This window comes from Choloepus didactylus, chromosome 12, assembly GCF_015220235.1.
Source record: "Choloepus didactylus isolate mChoDid1 chromosome 12, mChoDid1.pri, whole genome shotgun sequence".
NCBI classification, from domain to species: domain Eukaryota; kingdom Metazoa; phylum Chordata; class Mammalia; order Pilosa; family Megalonychidae; genus Choloepus; species Choloepus didactylus.
Genome location: NC_051318.1, coordinates 21573720 through 21591772, shown reverse-complemented (window position 1 = coordinate 21591772; position 18053 = coordinate 21573720). Strand labels below are relative to the sequence as shown.

Sequence of the window (18053 nt, the reverse complement as noted above, 5' to 3'; positions counted from 1 at the left end):
TTGTTGCAAGGTGTCAAAATTGAGAGGAAAAAAGTCTTCAGTTTGGGAGTGGAGAAATGACCAAAAATGGGACAATTTCGTGTATAAGTTTACTGTTTGGGGCCCTCTAAAGCTGCTTCATGGCAGGAAATGGTTTGCAGCTCTGTCCCTCTGTCCAGGATTGAAATTGCATGTGGCTGTTTATCCTCAGGAGTGTGGGGGTAATGACGTTTGCACTTGCCAAGTGCTTCTGTGTGTTTGACTCTTTCCACCAAGTCCCTGGTTTGCAGCATCAGAGCTATTGGGAGTGAGAGGAGGGGAGGGGGCTAAAGCGAAGGGGGGCACTGCCGCTTCCTGAGCTACCCTGAGAACCAGCCAGGCCTTCCCAGGCAAGCCCCTGCCCACATGAGGGAGGGGTGCTGGTGGGTGCGTGCGTGCTTGTGTGTGGTGGCCGTGCTCCTCCTCCCAGGTGACACATTTTGCAAGAACACACACTAAATAAGGATCCCTCTTTGGAACCGAGCCCAGGTTTGCATTTCTCAGGGGCTGGTTGGCAGAATTGCAAGCTACACTGCGAGTTGTGGGGGTTAAGTGCCCGGACAACCCCTGGATGCTTTCGGTGATTTGTGTGGCAAATGTCCTCATTCTCCCTGCTCCCTTCCCCCCTTAGGAAATGTTGAAATACAGCAAAAACTGTGAAGGGGCTGAGGACCTGCAGGAGGCACTCAGTTCCATCCTGGGCATCCTCAAGGCTGTCAACGATTCCATGCACCTGATCGCCATCACGGGCTACGATGTAAGTGGTGGCGCCCGTGGGAGCAAATGGGAGGCCGTCAGGGGCACTGCTGAGAACAATCCCCACCCCAGGAAAAAGGACGAGCACTTTCTCCCGGTTCTGCAGGATATGCTAAGGAGCATGGCATGGTGGGGCATTCTAATGAGCAGCCAGGAAGAGGACCTCTGGATAATGGTTTAGGACTGCGCTCCTTAAATGTTAAGAATGTGCCTATGCATCAGCTGGCATCTTCTTAAAGTACAGGTTCCGATGCCATAGGTCTCTGGGTTGGGGCTGAGATGAACAAGAGCCCAGACGATGTTGGTGCTGAGGTCTGCAGAGCACCCTGGGATGGAAAATATGCAGAGAACTGCAGAAAGTGTCCACCCCTTGGTCCCAAGCCAGCCTCACTGTGTTGGCCTAAGGAGAGTCAGGATTGCACAGCATCTTTTTTGCACTGGCAGAGTTTTGAAAACCACACTGTTTCCTTGTCTTCTGATGACGAGGCCCATTGGGAGAGTGGGTGTGGCAGCCTGTTTTCTCTACCGCTGCTTGTGGATTCGTGATGCGTAACAAGCAGCAGAAGTCATATTTCCACTTTCTCCCTTTCTTGTCCATATCAGATCAACTTGTAGAATTTGGGGGTGGGGCCTGGGGGAGGTCAGCACTCATTCTCAGTTTTAAATGTCACCTTTGTGTGTTCATATGTTTTAGGGGAACTTGAATGACTTGGGAAAGCTGCTGATGCAGGGCTCCTTCAGCGTCTGGACGGATCATAAGAAGGGCCACACCAAGGTGAAGGACCTGGCCAGGTTTAAGCCGATGCAGCGGCACCTGTTTCTGCACGAGAAGGCCGTGCTGTTCTGTAAGAAGAGGGAGGAAAACGGGGAGGGCTATGAGAAAGCCCCTTCCTACAGTTACAAGCAGTCCTTAAATGTAAGTAGGGGAAGGCCTTGTTTTCAACAACAAAACACTTGTTGGCTCATCCTAAAAGAGGAAAAAAATCTATGACTCTGACTCATTTTTATGTTGTAATTAAAACCTTGATCATGTGAGTAGAAAAATGGGGACAAAAACTAAATGAAAAATAGGGTGGATGGGGGGATGATTTGGGTATTCTTTTTTACTTCTATTTTTTATTCTGATTCTTTCTGGTGTAAGGAAAATGTTCAAAAATAGGTTGGGGTGATGAATGCATAACTATATGGTGGTACTGTGAACAGTTGATTGTACATCATGGATGATTGTATGGTATGTGAGTATATCTCAATAAAATCGAATTTAATTATTAAAAAGAACCCTGATCAGGAACTCTTGAAATCCTGATACTCAGCTGTTACATGTGGATGTGGAAGTCCAAAAATTTTGGAATTCCTAGCCCCTACCCCAAAAACATTCCTATTATGTAATTTATGCATCAGCATCTTTTAACATGAAGTGGGTGGTTTCATTATGCACAATAATGTCTGTCTCCCAAATTTGTGTTTGCCAGATGACAGCTGTTGGCATAACGGAGAATGTGAAAGGTGACGCGAAGAAATTTGAAATCTGGTACAACGCAAGGGAAGAAGTTTACATCATACAGGTAAGACCCACATATTTTTGTTTCTCAGGCAAGGCATTAAGGTATTAATTGAACCTGTTAAGGATCGCCAGTGAAAAGTTTCTAATGTCAACTGGTTTTTAGAATCTTCTGTGAAGTTTCATCATCCAGAGGCCAAGAGTAGTCATTGTCCATTTCAGAAACACTGCTCTGAACCATCTCTTTAACCTGCTCTGAACAGCTGTACCCAGGACAAAATACAGGGGGGAAATACACATTAAACATGCTTTAAGTGCACTAAAAGAAAAATGGGCTCAAATTCATGTCATCCCCAAGGCCATGTATACCTTCACAACACATGAGAGGGCTGGCTAGCCCTGTACCACCTTCAGTACACGTTGATCTGGATTCTCCGAGTAGGGGGAGTGGATTCCTGGACCCTGCATCATCCTTTCCTGATTGTTGAGGGTGGGGAGTGGGCAGAGTTTTGAATGTAAATTTAGGGGACAGTGACCCTTATGTGACCCCATAGCCAGACCCCAAGTGCTTTATGAAGGACTGAACCCCACATGGGTGGATGTGTCTCTTCTCGTTGCCCTTGAAAACTCTGACATCCTTGATGGTCTGGCCTTTGGGATATTAGGCAACCGTGGCAGGATGCAGTGAGTATCACAGTGTCACGGTCTCCAGTCCTGCCACCCAAACCAGCATAGCCCCAGGCCAAGGACCCTACAGAATTGAAATGAGGGCATTGTCCCTGCTCCAGCATGGGCCACCCACCCCCAGCCCAAAGCACCCAGATATGTGATCCGGATGAGCTGCCAGCAACCAAGTCGCAGGTACAGCTTTGCAGACAGTTCAGCATTTTCAGAGCCCAGCTGCCCACCTGACGACAGACCCTCAGCCTTGAGCCCCAGGGGTGCTGTGGCAGGAGCAAACCCAGCAGCTGTGTCCAGGCTGGCCATTATGGTGAGACCCTGTAGCTGTACCTCATTCCAGGTCCAGTCACCTTCTTTGTTGCAGGTTAGAGTCTATTTATGGGATTTCCTTCCTATCCTTGTCATCTAAAAAAAAATGTCAGTCTGACTTCCCAACCACTCATTCTCAAGGGGTATTTTATGCCCACAGTTTTACCCATTGATATGGCTGTTACACAGCTATCGGTGCCATCATCTGTCCATTAACTGTCTTTGAGTGCCCCCTGCTGCCAGGCACTGGGCCCTACGCTCTCCTTTTTCCAACCATGCCCCTGCCCTTTGTGGGGTGAGCTCACACGGCAAAGGAACATACCCACCTATTTTTTCCTAATTCAGTGATCTTGATTATTAGATGCCTAAGATTGTCCTTAGAAGTTACGAAAGTAAAATACCAAAGCTTATTTCATAAACGAACTTCAGCACTTACCTACTGGCATTTCTTTTGGGGAGATAGGCACCAACTCCTGAAATTAAAGCAGCGTGGGTGAATGAAATCCGCAAAGTGCTGACCAGTCAGCTGCAGGCTTGTAGAGGTAAGGATGTCTTAGGTAATTGATTCTCTCTTAGCTTTTGCTCCAGGTGCATTTTCACTTTTGTTGAAAGCATCAACAAAATTCTTGACCATGTAAAATAGCTTAGCATTTAAAAGTAAAGTTGGTAATTTTCAGATTCTTAAATCATGATGTGTGGTCTATTTCCCCTCCTTGCAGAAGCCAGTCAGCATAGAGCCTTGGAGCAGTCCCAGAGTTTGCCTCTGCCTGCATCATCTAATACAAGGTGAGGGTGAATATACAGTTTAAAAGTCGGTGTATTGGGAAGTTTAAAAATAGGCTTGTTGCAAGTGCTACCTGGTTTACTTAGCTTCCATCTGTCTCAATCTCCTGGTTATTGGCATTTTTTTGAGTTTGTCCCAAGGCCGCCTCTGAAGTGCTTATCATCTTAGAATTGTACACTGGTGAGTTTAGTCCCAGAGGATCAGCCTCAAAGAAGTGTGCCTCTGGCTCCACTGTGGGGCAGAGAACAAGTCTCCTAATATCTTTCCAATTTTTTTCCCATTTGCGGATTATTTCCTAAGCTATTCCAGATAAAGTTCATCAGGTAGCACTTAAATGATGGTACCACCTCAGCCAAGGTATCGTTGGAGGCTGAAAGCTCAGAGCTAAACTTGAGGCTCACAAGTGGCCAAGTATGGGCTCTTGGGACGTGCATTTCAGACACCGATCTGAATGGTGGCTTCATCGTGTCTTTTCTGCCCTTGTTTTTCTTTTGGTATTTTATTCATTCACTTGTTTTTTTCACTTTATTTTCTTATTTATGTAAGTCACCTTTAATCATTTACAGAACAGAATATGGTCTAAATAAATAATCCATAGAACAATAGTTTTAGAAGAAAAAGACACTCCCCTGCCCAGAAAACCTACTTAGGAGCCAGTAAGGTGTTTTTTGTTTTTGTTTTTTTTGTTTGTTTGTTTTCGTTTGTTCCGTTTGGTTTTAATTTAGAAGTGCTTAGTCGCTTTGAAATAGTAAGATATGTTGCTTTAAGGACTGCATAACAACTCAAGGATATCGCAATTCACCAAATCCTCAAGAGTTTTTGAAAATTTAACCTGACAACATGCCATCTCTTTTTTGACATGTCTTATGTCATTAGTCCCTCGAAGGGGAATACAAGAAACAGCAAAAAGTTGGAAGAAAGAAAAACTGACCCCCTAAGCCTGGAAGGCTACGTGAGCTCCACGTCATTGCCAAAGCCCCCGGAGAAGGGCAAAGGTGGGTGTCCGTCGTGACCGAGCCTGGAGTGTGCTGAGAGTTGCCCTTGCCAGTGTCATTTGCTCAAGACCAGCAGCAGGGACAGCCCTTTGGTTAGAAATGTGCAGCTTCTTGTTGGCACGGGTAGTGTTTATAAAGGGTTGAGAATTGCGTCCTTTTCCCAATCCACCTTAAATAAAACATCTGAATCTTACAGAAGAATCCATCTTGGTCACCTTCGGTGTCAGCTCCCAATCGGTGAACCCAGCCCCAGAAATGCCCAGGAAAGTCCTAACGTCCGAACATCAGCGGTGATCTGAGGTTCCGACCTCCCAGTCCGCCTCGAAAGCCCGGCTCAGGGCCCTCCCGTCAGCTCAGGGTTGTCATGTGTCCGCTCTATTTTTTGTTTCTTTCTTTTCCTTTGTAGATGACACAGTTACTAGCTCTACCTCAGAAAGTTCTGCGCTTTCCAAAAAGCGCTTCACCCTGCAGGGCTTTGCTAACCTCAAAGGTCAGAAAGGTAAACAGGCGCCCGCTTCAATCCCGACTTCTGGAAGTGTCCATCTCCATGGTCTTGTGTCTGTGCTACATTTGTGTGGTCATCACTTGTGTGTGGTCCCAAGAGGAATCATTGGCCACCTTCATCTCCACATGGAGCCCATTTGGAAACACTTTTCCACTGAATCGCTCTTCTTTACCGATGCTTGTGTGTCTGTTATTCAGAGCTCCAAAGTGCCCTTTCAGGGGGCTGCCTTTTCTCTGAAAAGGTCAAGTTGAGCTTTTCAGTGGAGGCTTGCTCAGAAACTAGAGTTGCATTTGCTTTTTTGATCCAACTCTCCTCCCTCCTGCCTTTTCTTGCTTTTTTCCGTCAAGTTACCCACAGTACTTTTAACCTTTCTAGCTGTAAGTACTCTTTTTTTGCCAGCACGCTGAGATTTCAGATATGCTTATAGGTGTTTGGCAAGTGAACCGAGAAGGATTGCTTTACACTGAGATCTCTAAAAGTTTGATTACCTTTGAGTGCTCTTTGACAATGAAAATATTTGGGAGGGAAATAAGCTGAAAGAGCTCTTGAAGCAAGGCCTGAGGTTCCAGGCATGTCTTTCTAGGACTCCCCTTCCCGATGCTAAAAGTCCAGTGTTGTCCAGGATTCTTTGGTCCAGATGTTGATCCAGAAAATTAGTTTTTTTGTTGTATTTTTAATATTTTTGGCTCTCCAATTTATAAAATACTGTTACGCTAGCCTCTCACTTAAAAATTAAAAAGGAGGAAAGAAACTACAAATTCTGTTACTACAGACTTTGCTAATGCAGAGCTAAGAAAAGGTACCTAGAGATGGCCCCACAAAAATGATGATAACGGATTGCCAAAGTCAACCCATAAATCTGTTCATCAGACCCAATCACCCTGGACCTCTCTTTTCACCTGTGAGATCTCTTGGCCATTTCAGTTTTGTTCCCTAGAGCTACATTTTGAATCAGTGGAAATTAACCCATATTTATGTTTCTATCCCATTCCAGCATGAACTCAGGTATTTCGCTTAATACTCCTCATCTCTCTCTGCACAGCTCCTCACTCTCTCTCTCTTCTGTTATATTTTTGCCTCTTCCTTCTTCTGCAGCTTCTCCTACCAGTCCTGACAAAAAAGCTAAGCGACATGAAGTAAAGAGTGATCCAACTCCTTTTGGTTTAAGAGGTAGAGTGATTCAACCTACTGAACATAGATTGACAATCCATTTTCCCATCCAGCTAACCCGCTACGTGTTTACCATTACTTGCCATCTAAAATGTAAAATTAAATTGGTCTTTACTAGCCAGAAACAAAACTCTTGTTTTGCTCAAAAGCATGATGCTCTGACTACAGATACTAAAATGGACTGTGTGCTTCATAGTTGCACCCAAGTCAGGAACTACCCGCTGGCCACTAGTTACTGGCTATAGGCAACAGCTTAGTGCTGTTGTCTTCTGGCTGGTGTCTGGTTTGGGTTGGGTTGGGTTTTATTACTCAGCAGCTATTTTAGGCTACTGAGTATCCCTGGTCCTAGATCCTTCCCCACCCGGTCCCTGACTTCATTAGTTTGTCCTGACCCTTCATTTTGGAAATAGAATATTACAGTTGGCAGGAAGCAAGCCCAACGCCTCATTACATAGGGAAGATGATCAGTCTGGTTGTGCCCTACCCCAAATCATACAGATAGATAGCGCCAAGCTCTATATTGAAACCTGGACCTTCTTATTTCTTTCCCATGTCATCTGCAGAGGGTAAAGCCTCCTCTGGGAAACCCAAAGACTTCTGTGGCCTAAGTTGAAAGTATCTGGTGCATGGAGAAGATTCCACTTTTTGAATCTTCCTGGGTTTTCCAAACTAAGAAGGTTCCAAAGGGTGTGTAGGCTGAAACAGAATCCCCACAAGCCACTGCCCGAGACCAGATACACTATCAGACGTCACCCTGGCCTGTGCTGGACTCTGGACCATAAGGCTCCGGTCCAGAAAGCGCAGGTGTGAGAAACTTGCGGGCAGCTTGCTCATAGCCTAAAAATGTGGGGGGCATCCGGCTCTCTCCTTCACAGGCTTCTAGGAAGGTATATACTTTTGCTCATTATATGTTTTCCACTTACACCTAAAGGTATTTCCACGCATTCCTTTCTTTTCTGTAGGGCAAAGTGAGTTTGTAGTGTAGACAAAGTGAATTTGGAACCAGACTTACTGTGGCTCAGATACAGATTCCACCACTTTTTAGCCAAGCCACTTCACCTCTACAAGCTTCAGTTTCCTCGTCTGTAGAGTGTTGATAATGCAATCTTGTAGAGTCGTAATGAAGGCTAAACGAGATATCTCAGAGCCTGACATATGGTTACCGGTTATCATCATCATCATCATCACTGATTCATTTTAGTCTTTAGCAGATGATGATGAACAACAAGTCTTTGTGGCTGGTGCCCACCAAAAAACTTTATCAGTCAATTACTTTACTCCACTGACAACATCAAGAATATTTTACCAAAAATAAAAGTGACTAACCATATTCGTGAGTCAACTTGGCCTAACATCCTCTTGCAGAATATCCCCTTGCATCATAAATAAAGAGTAATGCTATAAATAAAGAGTAATAAATAGAGTAATGCATCATAAATCCCCTTGCATTATAAAGAGTAATGCACTAATTTGTGGTTGTGGAGCTTCCAAACATTTTTGCTTTTTTGTCCCATAGCTACTACCTTAGGCATTGTAAGCGGTCGGTATTTGCCCGCATACTTGCCCAGTTACACTCTTTAAGGCAGTGACACTGCTTGGAGCCTGCTGAAGAGTGTCCAGAGGCCCACAAGCACAGGCTTGAGCAACAGCCCCACCAGCACCCTAGACAATGCACTAGGTCTAGAAAGTGCTTTCTCTGGAGGTGCCAGAAGGCAGAGACACTCTAGGTTTTCCAAAGGTATAACCACACTGTTCTTTAAAGTGACAGTTTTTATATAAAGACTGCTGGGAAGGCAGCATCCTATTTGGCCAGAGAATCTTGCCAAATAAAGTTCTTTATCCTTCTGTTCCCATGATCCTCAAACAGATTTTTGGCTCAGTTTTTCCCAGAATCCCCATATAAGTGCTTCATGACAATCTGGGAGGTGGGTTGGTGCAGGGAGAGATCTGGGGAGACGGTCTACGCCAGCATTCGTCCCTCTCTCACGTGGAGGATGCTCGTGCCTGGGTGCCCCAGTGTCCCTCTCCCCCAGTGCTCCGTCCTAGCTTCCCACACTGTGCCGCAACTTCAGATGCACTCAAAGCAGGCAAGGTTGGGGTGAGATTTGTAGCTGAAAACTGATAATCCCGAATTCTTGCCCAGATGCAAGCCTGGTGGTAACACCTAGCAGGGCCATGTGGCTGAGAGCATCCCACCTGACCCCAGCAGCACAGCCCCAGGACGGTGAAGCTTGGAGACCCTCCAGGCCTGCCAGCCCCTGCTCCTGTGTGGAGTGAAGCCTGAGCCTGCTGGGCAGGGGCTGCTGTGGCTCTGAGCACACACTTCCTTTGCAGGGCTTGTCACTCTGCCAGCTGACGGAGGGGAGCTCACTGGTCCCAGCTCCCTTTTTTATCTATTTAAGACAAAAGATGACTTTCTAGCTCCTGAAAGTTTCCTTTTCATTGCCAACCTTAAAAATTATTGACAGTAGGGAACTGGCTTGGACCATTCACCTCTTTACAGTCTCCCCAACTTAATAAAAGGGGGAGCATTTATGCATCTGTCTCTTCCATGATTCCTTCACATTCCAGCACCATCTCTTCTCAGGAAAAAGCATGCCTCCAGCTGCACCAAATATAGTTTAGAACTAGATGTGCCAAAGTTGAAATCCGATCAGCAGTATGCTCATTTCCACAAGTTGCTTGTTTCTTGTTGAAAATGTAATTTAATACCATGGGGGTGACTGTTGGTTAATACCATAGGAGTTCAGCTTAGGCCTGTTGCTTTATTACTAATATTTATTGTACATATTCGGTATCATGAATTCATTGTCCCCTCTCTCTCCCCAGCTTACTTGAAAGCTCTCCTAAAATGAAACATAGTTACTTGGGGATACAGGGCAGTAGAGAGGTTGACGAATATATATATGAAATATATTTAAACATACATATATATATATGTTTAAGTCCAGAAGAAGGCTTTGTTCATCCCTATTTGTGAATTGCTAACCTAGTGGAGATAGCACATGGTTACAAATGTTGGGCTCTGGTCCAGAAACCCAGCTTTGTACTTAGTGCCCATGTAGCCTTCAACACATTCTTTAACATCTGTGTGCCGTTACTCATCTATAAAACAGGGATCACAGTCCTAGCTGCCTCCTACGTCCAGGGCTTAGACGTGTGGCTGGTGTGTGGCATGCTCCCAACAAACATTAGTGGATTTATTAGAAACTGTTAAATGCACAAGCATTAATTGAAAACGCTTCCCCTTTTGATGAGTATTTACTTGTAGGGCTCAAATCTAGATTGGGCAGGAGATGTTTTCAGTTAGTTGTCACTTGAAGGGTTTCCATATTTCCCCAGAGACCGGCAGGAGAATGAGCTCATGGAAATTGCTTTCCTATTTGCCATGAAGAGACAGAGCCTTGCTTGATAAACACGCAGCTGCAAAGGAGGAATCTGGGAGTTAGCTTCTTTAAATTGCATTGACTGAGCAGATGCAAACAAATGCGTTTAAACCCTGTCTCCCTGGGATTGTTTTCACAGTTGAACTAAAACCTGTGAGGTATTTGGGAAGTCTACGGTAGCATCCTGCAAAGCTCCTTGTGCACTCCTGGGCAGACGGTGGCCAGCTCTCCCTAGAACTGCACATTTAAGGGGGCTTGTGGTGCTGATGCCAACGGGCACTGCCCAGGCCACAGAGGTGGGTGGGTCTTGCCAGCGTGAAGAGCAGCCATCACCCGGGCCTGTTTCTCTCTTAGGTTGGAGCAAAACTTCTCACTCACTGGAGGCCTCTGAAGACAACGACGGCTGGTCAAGTGCAGAGGAGCTGATTAATTCCTCTGATGCCGAGGAAGAAGGTGGAGCAGGCCCCAAGAAACTGGTAGTGTTGGTCTGCCCTCCCTTGGAGGCTCCAGATGGGGTGGCGGAGTGGGGGCTGTTGTTCCTGAGAAACGAGAGCTCCCAAAGATCTTATGTGTGGATCACAGCTCTCATAGTTCTATTTCGGAGATGTTTCCTGCTCCTTTGGAGTGGCCCTCGGTCACCCAGGGCTCCTGCCTAACCCTGTGGCTTTGTGACTGCCTGTCCCCAGCCTCTCAGTCACTTAGCCTTCTTCCAACCCACATGCATATGGGCTCTCTCTTATTTTAAAGGGAATGATCCACACCCTTTTTTTACCCTTTTGAGAAATAGAATGTTCTTGCTAAGTTTCTTTAAGCTGTGTATATATGTATGTGTGTGTGTATATATATATACTACTATCATATTTTAAGAAAATTGAACTGTCAGTTATTGATCTGCATTCTAAACAATGTCATATTTTGAATATTAGTAGCAAGGAAGAACTATTTCCATATTAATTAATTGGAGTCAGGATTATTCCAACAAATATTTATTGCACAGTCTGTGCTGGGCTTGGTCCTAGCAGCTGGGGTATAGCCGCAAACAGGAAAAGTCCCAGACCCAGAGGTTCTGGAGCAGGGGGACACATAATACACCCATAAACCGATCAGTATCCAGCCTTTAAAATGAAGACCTGAAGGAGGGGAGGAGCATTCCAGAAGAGGGAACAGCAAAGCTCCCGGGGCAGAGGAGGAAGTGTTTGCAGCATTCAGAGACCAAGAGAGTCCTTGGTGTGGCAGGAGCAGCGTGGCCAGGGAGAGACAAGTGGAGAGGGCAGCTTGCTTAGCACAGCGCAGTGCTGAGGAAATTGTTGGAGATTGTTTTTGGCTTTTTTTTTTTTTATGGTCCTAATGTGAAACCTGGTGTCTTCCTAAGGCTGGGAGACCTTACCAATCTAGACCTTACTATTCTTACCAGTAACTCCACAAATGGGCAGGACCCTATGGAAGTGCTGGTTTTCCTTCTGTTCTTGGCCGGATCCCTTGAGGTCCACACTCGGTGATTGTGTCGGTGCGTGGGCAGACGCTGTTGGCCGTGGGGACTGACGCTGACGTGCTGTTTGGGTTTTGCCAGCTGGTCTTTGGAGGAGGCAGATGCCAGTAAGCTCGTGCCTGCTCTCTCCTCATCTTTCCCCGTCTAGGCTCCCGGAAAATACACAGCTGTGGCAGACCACGAAAAAGGAAGCCCGGATGGTTTCGCGGTGAAAAGCGGGGACATGGTGGAGGTGATCCACGAGGGCGACGAGGGGCTTTGGTAAGAGGGGCCCCCACGGTCTGCGCCCATGCAAGAGGTGTTGAAGACACGGGCTCGAGGCCATTTGACACCCACGCCCCTTTCAGGTATGTTAGGAACCTGGCCACCAGTCAGGAGGCGTGGGTGCCGGCCCGCAGCCTGTCCACGCTCATCGGCAAGTCCAGGTCAGCTCAGTGTCTGAGCAGCTCAGGTAAGAGCTCAGCGCACTGCGCTTCCTGCGCTCCGATCCTATTGTCCCGTCCCAACACCTATTTAAAAAAATGTCTTTTTTCAGTGTAAAATGCAGAAAGCCAAAGCTGAAACAATTTCCCATTTCTTCATCGGATTTTTTTCCCTCCTCCTCCAGAGTCGGGCTCGGGCTCCGCCCTCTTGAGCAACTCCTCCAGCTGCAGCGAAAGTTGCAATGTCACCTTCTCAGACCTGAAGGGATAGGGGCCGAGGCCGGGCTTGGCATCCTGCATGAAGGACTCTTGAGCGGACTTCTGAAGCCGAAGGGCATTAGACCAGCATGCGAATCCCTAAGTTTTCTTTTGCTTGGGCTTGCGTAGTTTGGTGAGGGAACAGTGCTTTTACGAAAACTCCTGAAAAGAGAGGACCCTGGAAAGATCAGAACCAACAGCTGCCTGGCTATGTACAGAACCTCGAGACGCAGGAAAGCAGGGAAGCATTCGGAAGGGAAAGGTTCTAGAAGATTCCGCTCTCCAGCCTTGATGCCATAGCTCCTTTCCAGGGGCAGGGAGAGCACACCCACAGGACACCAAAGCTTCCTTGGAAAAACCGGGATGAGGCAGTGGAGAAGGCTGCAGGGAAACAGACGGCTTGTTCAGAAGGAGGCGCAGGGGGCTGAGAACAGACAGAGACCCTCCTCCCACCAGACATCCCCTTCTGGACCCTTCCAGGCAGTTGCCGTATGTGTGTCACTAAGCAGCCAGGAATGAGGCTTTTGCTCCAGACATTAGCTTTAGTTTTCTGATATTTCTGGTGTGGTGCTTTCTGCAGGGATATGCATACTTTCGAAGCCGTTTCCAAAAGAAGTGAACAATTCACTGACCCTTAACAGCTGGAGGAGAGAGGGGTGGGGACTGGGGGTGGGGGTGGGGCTGTTTTGTCTTTTACAAGTTTTTTTTAAAACAGGATTAATCTCACGGCCATTTTTTTGTGATACTTTGGCCTCTAATCTTTACCAAGAATCACTGTGTTTACATAAAATGATGATTTGATACTGTATTTGATATAAAACTATTTTTTTGTTACTAGGGTTTACATTGAAACATGTTGTTTATACCGCTGAATGATTTGGGGGACTCTCTCGTATAAATTGCTGACACTCCCTGAAGCTCTTTAGAACCTGGTCCCAGGTGAATGAAAATACATCGCTTAATGAAATCAGGCTGTGTTTCTATGCTCAAAAGCAGTAGAATTCCAAGAAGATTCCTTTACTTGCCCAAGTTTAATTTTCAGAAGAAAATGCATACTATAATTCAACATGCTAATCTTCTTTTCTATTAGCAAAATGAGGGACTTGGTTTTTTTAAAGAGCTTCACTGACTTAGAATATTTTTATTGTTTTTAAAGAAAATATAAAGATGTGATTTTCACAGGCCATAACCTGAATCCATGCTGTCACGTATAGCTTCGTGAATACCCGAGATGGTTTCGTATTCAGCCTTATAAGATGCAGGCAGTACCTCAGCTATCCACTCCTCCAATCACAACCTTTCTCCTGCTTTCAGAATAAAAACTTCTTGCCCTCGTATACTGTATTATCATCACTTTGAATATCGAGATGTACATGTGGAGAGCTCATTGTAGTCAAATCAAGGAAGAACTGGAAAGAAAACTCTTCTGCTTTACCCCGTTTTTGTGTTTCGGAAGCAAAGTCTGTTCTTTCAAAACACTTTCTGTATCTGTTTGAGGCAGGTATTTTTATATGTATGTATATATATGTTTATGTGCGTGTACATATATATCTTGATGTAAAGGATGTATTTATAGTCTTCACGCTGCTGAAAACGTGTCACTTTACAGTTTCCAGTGTGGGTTTTCATGTCGCAGTGCAGCCTGGAGGCCGACCAAGGTTTTCCTTCCCTGTGGCGGTTCCAAGATGGACCTACCGGAGTGAGGGCTCGCCTCATCTCCCGTGCCGTGCAAGGTCGCTGCCAGCAGGCCTCTCTAGAGTATGACGATAAAATAGACACCCTGCAGAGACTCGGTAGCTTTCCTCCTGGTGTATAAGTTATTTGAAAAATGATGTGTAAAATAATTTACTTAATATATTGTTCAGACACGTTTCCGTCCATCTCAACATGGTATATCCCGTTGTTTTTTTGTGATCTCTTCCTCATAAAGGCACTTTAAGAAACCTCACATTTCATTCCTGTTATTTTTGCTTTTTGTTTGGTTTGTTTTTTACTGCTGATGTAAATGGAATTTAAAAATCAGGGTTCTTTATTGTACGGATGTTTGAATAAACATCAGCAGCTCTTGCTGTCTGCCTGCAGCTGGGAAGGCACAGGTTTTCTTACATGTCTTATGTTCACAGCACGGGGATATTATTTATGGGAAGCATCTGTTAAGACAGGAATGAGACGGACGGCGAGCGTGACCTGACTTAAGGTGACGTGGTCATCAGGTGTTCCGGACGCTTTATTTTTTAATTGATGACAGTAAAATAAGAACAAGGTTATGTATGGCAAAAAAATGTTAACATAAAAGAAATGTATTATTAAAAATAATAATAGTCGATAACGTCTAAGCCCAAGAGGTGCATAAGAAAGAAAAGGTTGTCAATCCAATGGAAGGGTGGGGGAAGGGGAAGGAGAAAAGCACGATGAACAGAAAACACAAAATAAAATGGAAGTAATAAGGCCCGGTATTTCTTAATCATAGTAAATATAACTACGTTAAACTGACCTATTGAAAAATGAGAGTTTCAGATTGGGCATAATGAAATAACTGTAAAAGAGACCATAAAACAAAATTATACAAAGGTTGAAAATAAGGGAAAGAAAAAAAGATATAACAGACACACTAACCTAAAGGAGGCCTGCATAGCAATACTGATAACATACTAAATGTAAATTAGGAAAATTAATAGAGTAAAAGGACACTACAGATGAATCACGCTTGTACGCATCTAATGATAAAGCTCAAAATATAGAAAGCAAAAGTTGACATCTGTAATTGTGTGAGATTTTAATTATCTCTCATAGAAATTGACACCTATTTGTCCCTAAAAATAGAAAATATGCATTATTTTCCAAAACACACTGAACACATACAAAAATGGTTACAAAACAAGGGGGGGTGCAGCTGTCCAGTCCCGGACGGGCGCTGCGCCTTTCCAGGTAGACTGGCGCCAGCCCAAGTAGCCGTGGGGGTGGAGCCGCGGCAGCAAAGACCGGCGCGACTGAGACCGTTTGGGGCGGGGCGGGAGAATGGCTTCGGAGACGGAGTCGTCGCTTGAGGTGAGCTGCTCGTCCAGCGGTGCGGTGCTGGGGCCCTCAGGGTCTCTACTTCCGCCCGCTCCCGCATCTTCAAGATCATCGTGATCGGCGACTCCAATGTGGGCAGGACGTGCCTGACCTACCGCTTCTGCGCTGGCCGCTTCCCCGACCGCACAGAGGCAACTATCGGGGTGGATTTTCGAGAACGAGCGGTGGAGATTGATGGGGAGCGTATCAAGGTGTTCTGGGCTATAAATTTCCCTTTCAGCACTGCCTTTGCTGCATCCCATCCAGTTATGGGATACAGCAGGTCAACAACGATTCAGAAAGAGCATGGTACAACACTACTACCGAAACGTACATGCAGTTGTCTTTGTGTATGATATGACCAACATGGCCAGTTTTCATAGCCTGCCATCTTGGCTAGAAGAATGCAAACAACATTTGCTAGCCAGTGATATACCACGGATTCTCGTTGGAAATAAATGTGACTTGAGAAGTGCCATTCAGGTACCTACAGACTTGGCACAAAAATTTGCTGACACACACAGTATGCCTTTGTTTGAAACCTCTGCTAAAAACCCCAATGATAATGACCACGTGGAAGCTATATTTATGACCTTGGCTCATAAGCTCAAGAGCCACAAACCATTAATGCTTAGTCAACCCCCTGATAATGGAATTTTCCTGAAGCCTGAACCAAAGCCTGCAATGACATGCTGGTGCTAAATATTTAATTTTGACTAAAGAAATACTTTTGAAGAATGACAGTGATGAGTCATGAGATTTAACCTCAAATATAATAGATCATCTTGATACTCTGTTTGTCATTGTCATGCTTACTTTTGTACTTTGCATCCATGTAATCAAGTTTGTCACTGTGCAAGTTGGTTTTCAGATGAGGCTGAAATGAAGCAAAGGTATGAAGAATCAGAATGTCTTTCCATTGATAGCCTAATAAAGGAGGGTTAATATCAGGGTGCAGTGGAATTTTAAGAGTCAGCAACTAATTCAATCCTCTGTTCCTGGGATTGAGAAAAATATATAAAGAGTTTAGTACATACCTACAGATAAGTCCTTTGAATGGGAAGTGTTCTCAATAAGGTAAAAACTATTATTTACCTCTCCTCACAGTCCTTTAATTTGTATTATTAATGTATTTAATTGCATTATTATTGGCACATTTTAGAGCCTAAACTTTAGTGCCAGTGGGAGGAGAAGGAAGAGAATGTTTTCTGGCTCTCAGTCCTTGAAGAAGGGCCTGTCCAATACTCTAAATTCTTCATACTTCTAATCAGTATCAATTAGTTCTATAAAAAGCATTATTTTTAAAAGAGTAATTTGAATTGTGTTCTTACTAAATTCTATTAAAATATGCAAAAGTAAGTCAGATTTTAAGATAAATTGATATAATCAGGCACTTTATATTTTATTTTGGCACATTTAAACAATGAGAAACAAATTGAAAGCATTGGAGGAATTGTAACTTGGGGGAAAGTAGGTAAGCATAGTTCCTGGCTACCACCACAAGACTTATTTTAACTTTTAGTAATTTCAAGCCGTGTGTCTGATGTATTATCTCTTGCTCCTCCTCCCCTGAATAATTTAATGACTAAAGTCTGAATTAACAAATCATCAGCTTTCATTTGGTTTGTAGCTCTGAGGGCGTAGCTCTAATTACTCTGGGTCTACGCGTCTCTCTCTGCAATGGTATTGTGTTGTAGTATATCAGTTAAATTCCTTACATTTTGTGGTCATAGTGAACTATTTCTCGGTATGAAAAGTAAGTTAGATACTGAAAAATATCTTGTCTATCCCTCAGTTGTGGAAAGAATATTTGCAAAAAAATTTTTACCCTAAATGCTTTTACTTTGAATTTAAGACTTTGCACATAGAAAATAGCAAGCTTGCATATGCAGCTGTTACATAAATGGAATGTAAGCCATGAACTTGAACTGAAATGTGCACATTCACTAATTCTAATAGATTGCTGTCCTTGATAATTTTAGAGGAAATTAAGTAAAAAGATGATTGTACTTAGAATATTTTCAGAATGGTGAAAAAAAATTACATGTGGAATTTAGGTTCTGATTTTTGCTCAATCTTCATGGTGGTCCTATCAGGATAATGTAATTATTCAAACAAGATAATTCTATTAACTAACCAAAAGTAATAATTAGAGGAAATAATTATTCAGCTTTAAATGTTAGCACTTAAGGAAAGATAAATTGACTTTATTTGAGCTTAGGGAAGTTAATCAGTTTTTCTTAGTCATGATAGAATTAAAAATTCTTTGATTTTCTAAATTAACATTGATTTGTAACCATTTTTATATAAAGTAGTGACAGCTATGATAATTGTGATGGGTGTGACAGTTTTTAAAAGAAGGGAATCTGTATATTGCTTTCCGAAACATTTTCTAAAATGATGAAAAAGTTTACAAACTTTCCAAGCACACTTAAGTTTTTCAGTATAACTACTAATTAATGGCTTTAAAAATGTAATTTAACTTTAGTTCTTTTTGTAAGAAGTTAGCAGTAACTATACTTTACAGTTCTGTGAAAAGACTTAATCTTTTTCACTTTAATATTTATTAATTTTGAAAGATTTGTATCTCATTTGTAAGAGTTTATTGTTCTAATTTTTTGTGTGTATTTATTTTAAAAAGAACATACTTAAAAGTTGAATGGGGATAAAGCTTTTAGATATTTTTCCAAAATATTTATAAAACAATACATTGACTGAGAAATCA

General features: G+C 43.8%; 2 protein-coding genes across 15 annotated transcripts in view; both read left to right on the top strand.

The window, feature by feature from the left end:
- The window catches only part of MCF2L (MCF.2 cell line derived transforming sequence like), a 334795-nt gene extending 321870 nt beyond the window's left edge, over positions 1 to 12925 (top strand). For 8 of the 14 annotated variants that reach the window (XM_037799615.1, XM_037799617.1, XM_037799624.1 and 5 more), the window contains 12 exons: positions 650 to 775; positions 1469 to 1690; positions 2247 to 2339; positions 3729 to 3807; positions 3985 to 4051; positions 4926 to 5044; positions 5451 to 5543; positions 6645 to 6719; positions 10460 to 10581; positions 11743 to 11855; positions 11942 to 12045; positions 12202 to 12925. In XM_037799615.1, the coding sequence (XP_037655543.1) occupies positions 650 to 775; positions 1469 to 1690; positions 2247 to 2339; positions 3729 to 3807; positions 3985 to 4051; positions 4926 to 5044; positions 5451 to 5543; positions 6645 to 6719; positions 10460 to 10581; positions 11743 to 11855; positions 11942 to 12045; positions 12202 to 12287 (1299 nt within the window). In that variant the 3' untranslated portion in view covers positions 12288 to 12925. The remainder of the gene's footprint in view (positions 1 to 649; positions 776 to 1468; positions 1691 to 2246; positions 2340 to 3728; positions 3808 to 3984; positions 4052 to 4925; positions 5045 to 5450; positions 5544 to 6644; positions 6720 to 10459; positions 10582 to 11742; positions 11856 to 11941; positions 12046 to 12201) is intronic. The other 6 variants (XM_037799618.1, XM_037799625.1, XM_037799628.1 and 3 more) reach the window with 2 other exon arrangements.
- A 2367-nt stretch (positions 12926 to 15292) lies between these two features.
- LOC119507185 (ras-related protein Rab-33B-like) lies at positions 15293 to 16921 on the top strand. The gene is given in 3 exon segments (XM_037800291.1): positions 15293 to 15374; positions 15377 to 15540; positions 15590 to 16921. Coding segments are annotated over 3 exon segments (687 nt in total). The 3' UTR covers positions 16031 to 16921.
- Positions 16922 to 18053: the final 1132 nt, after the last annotated feature.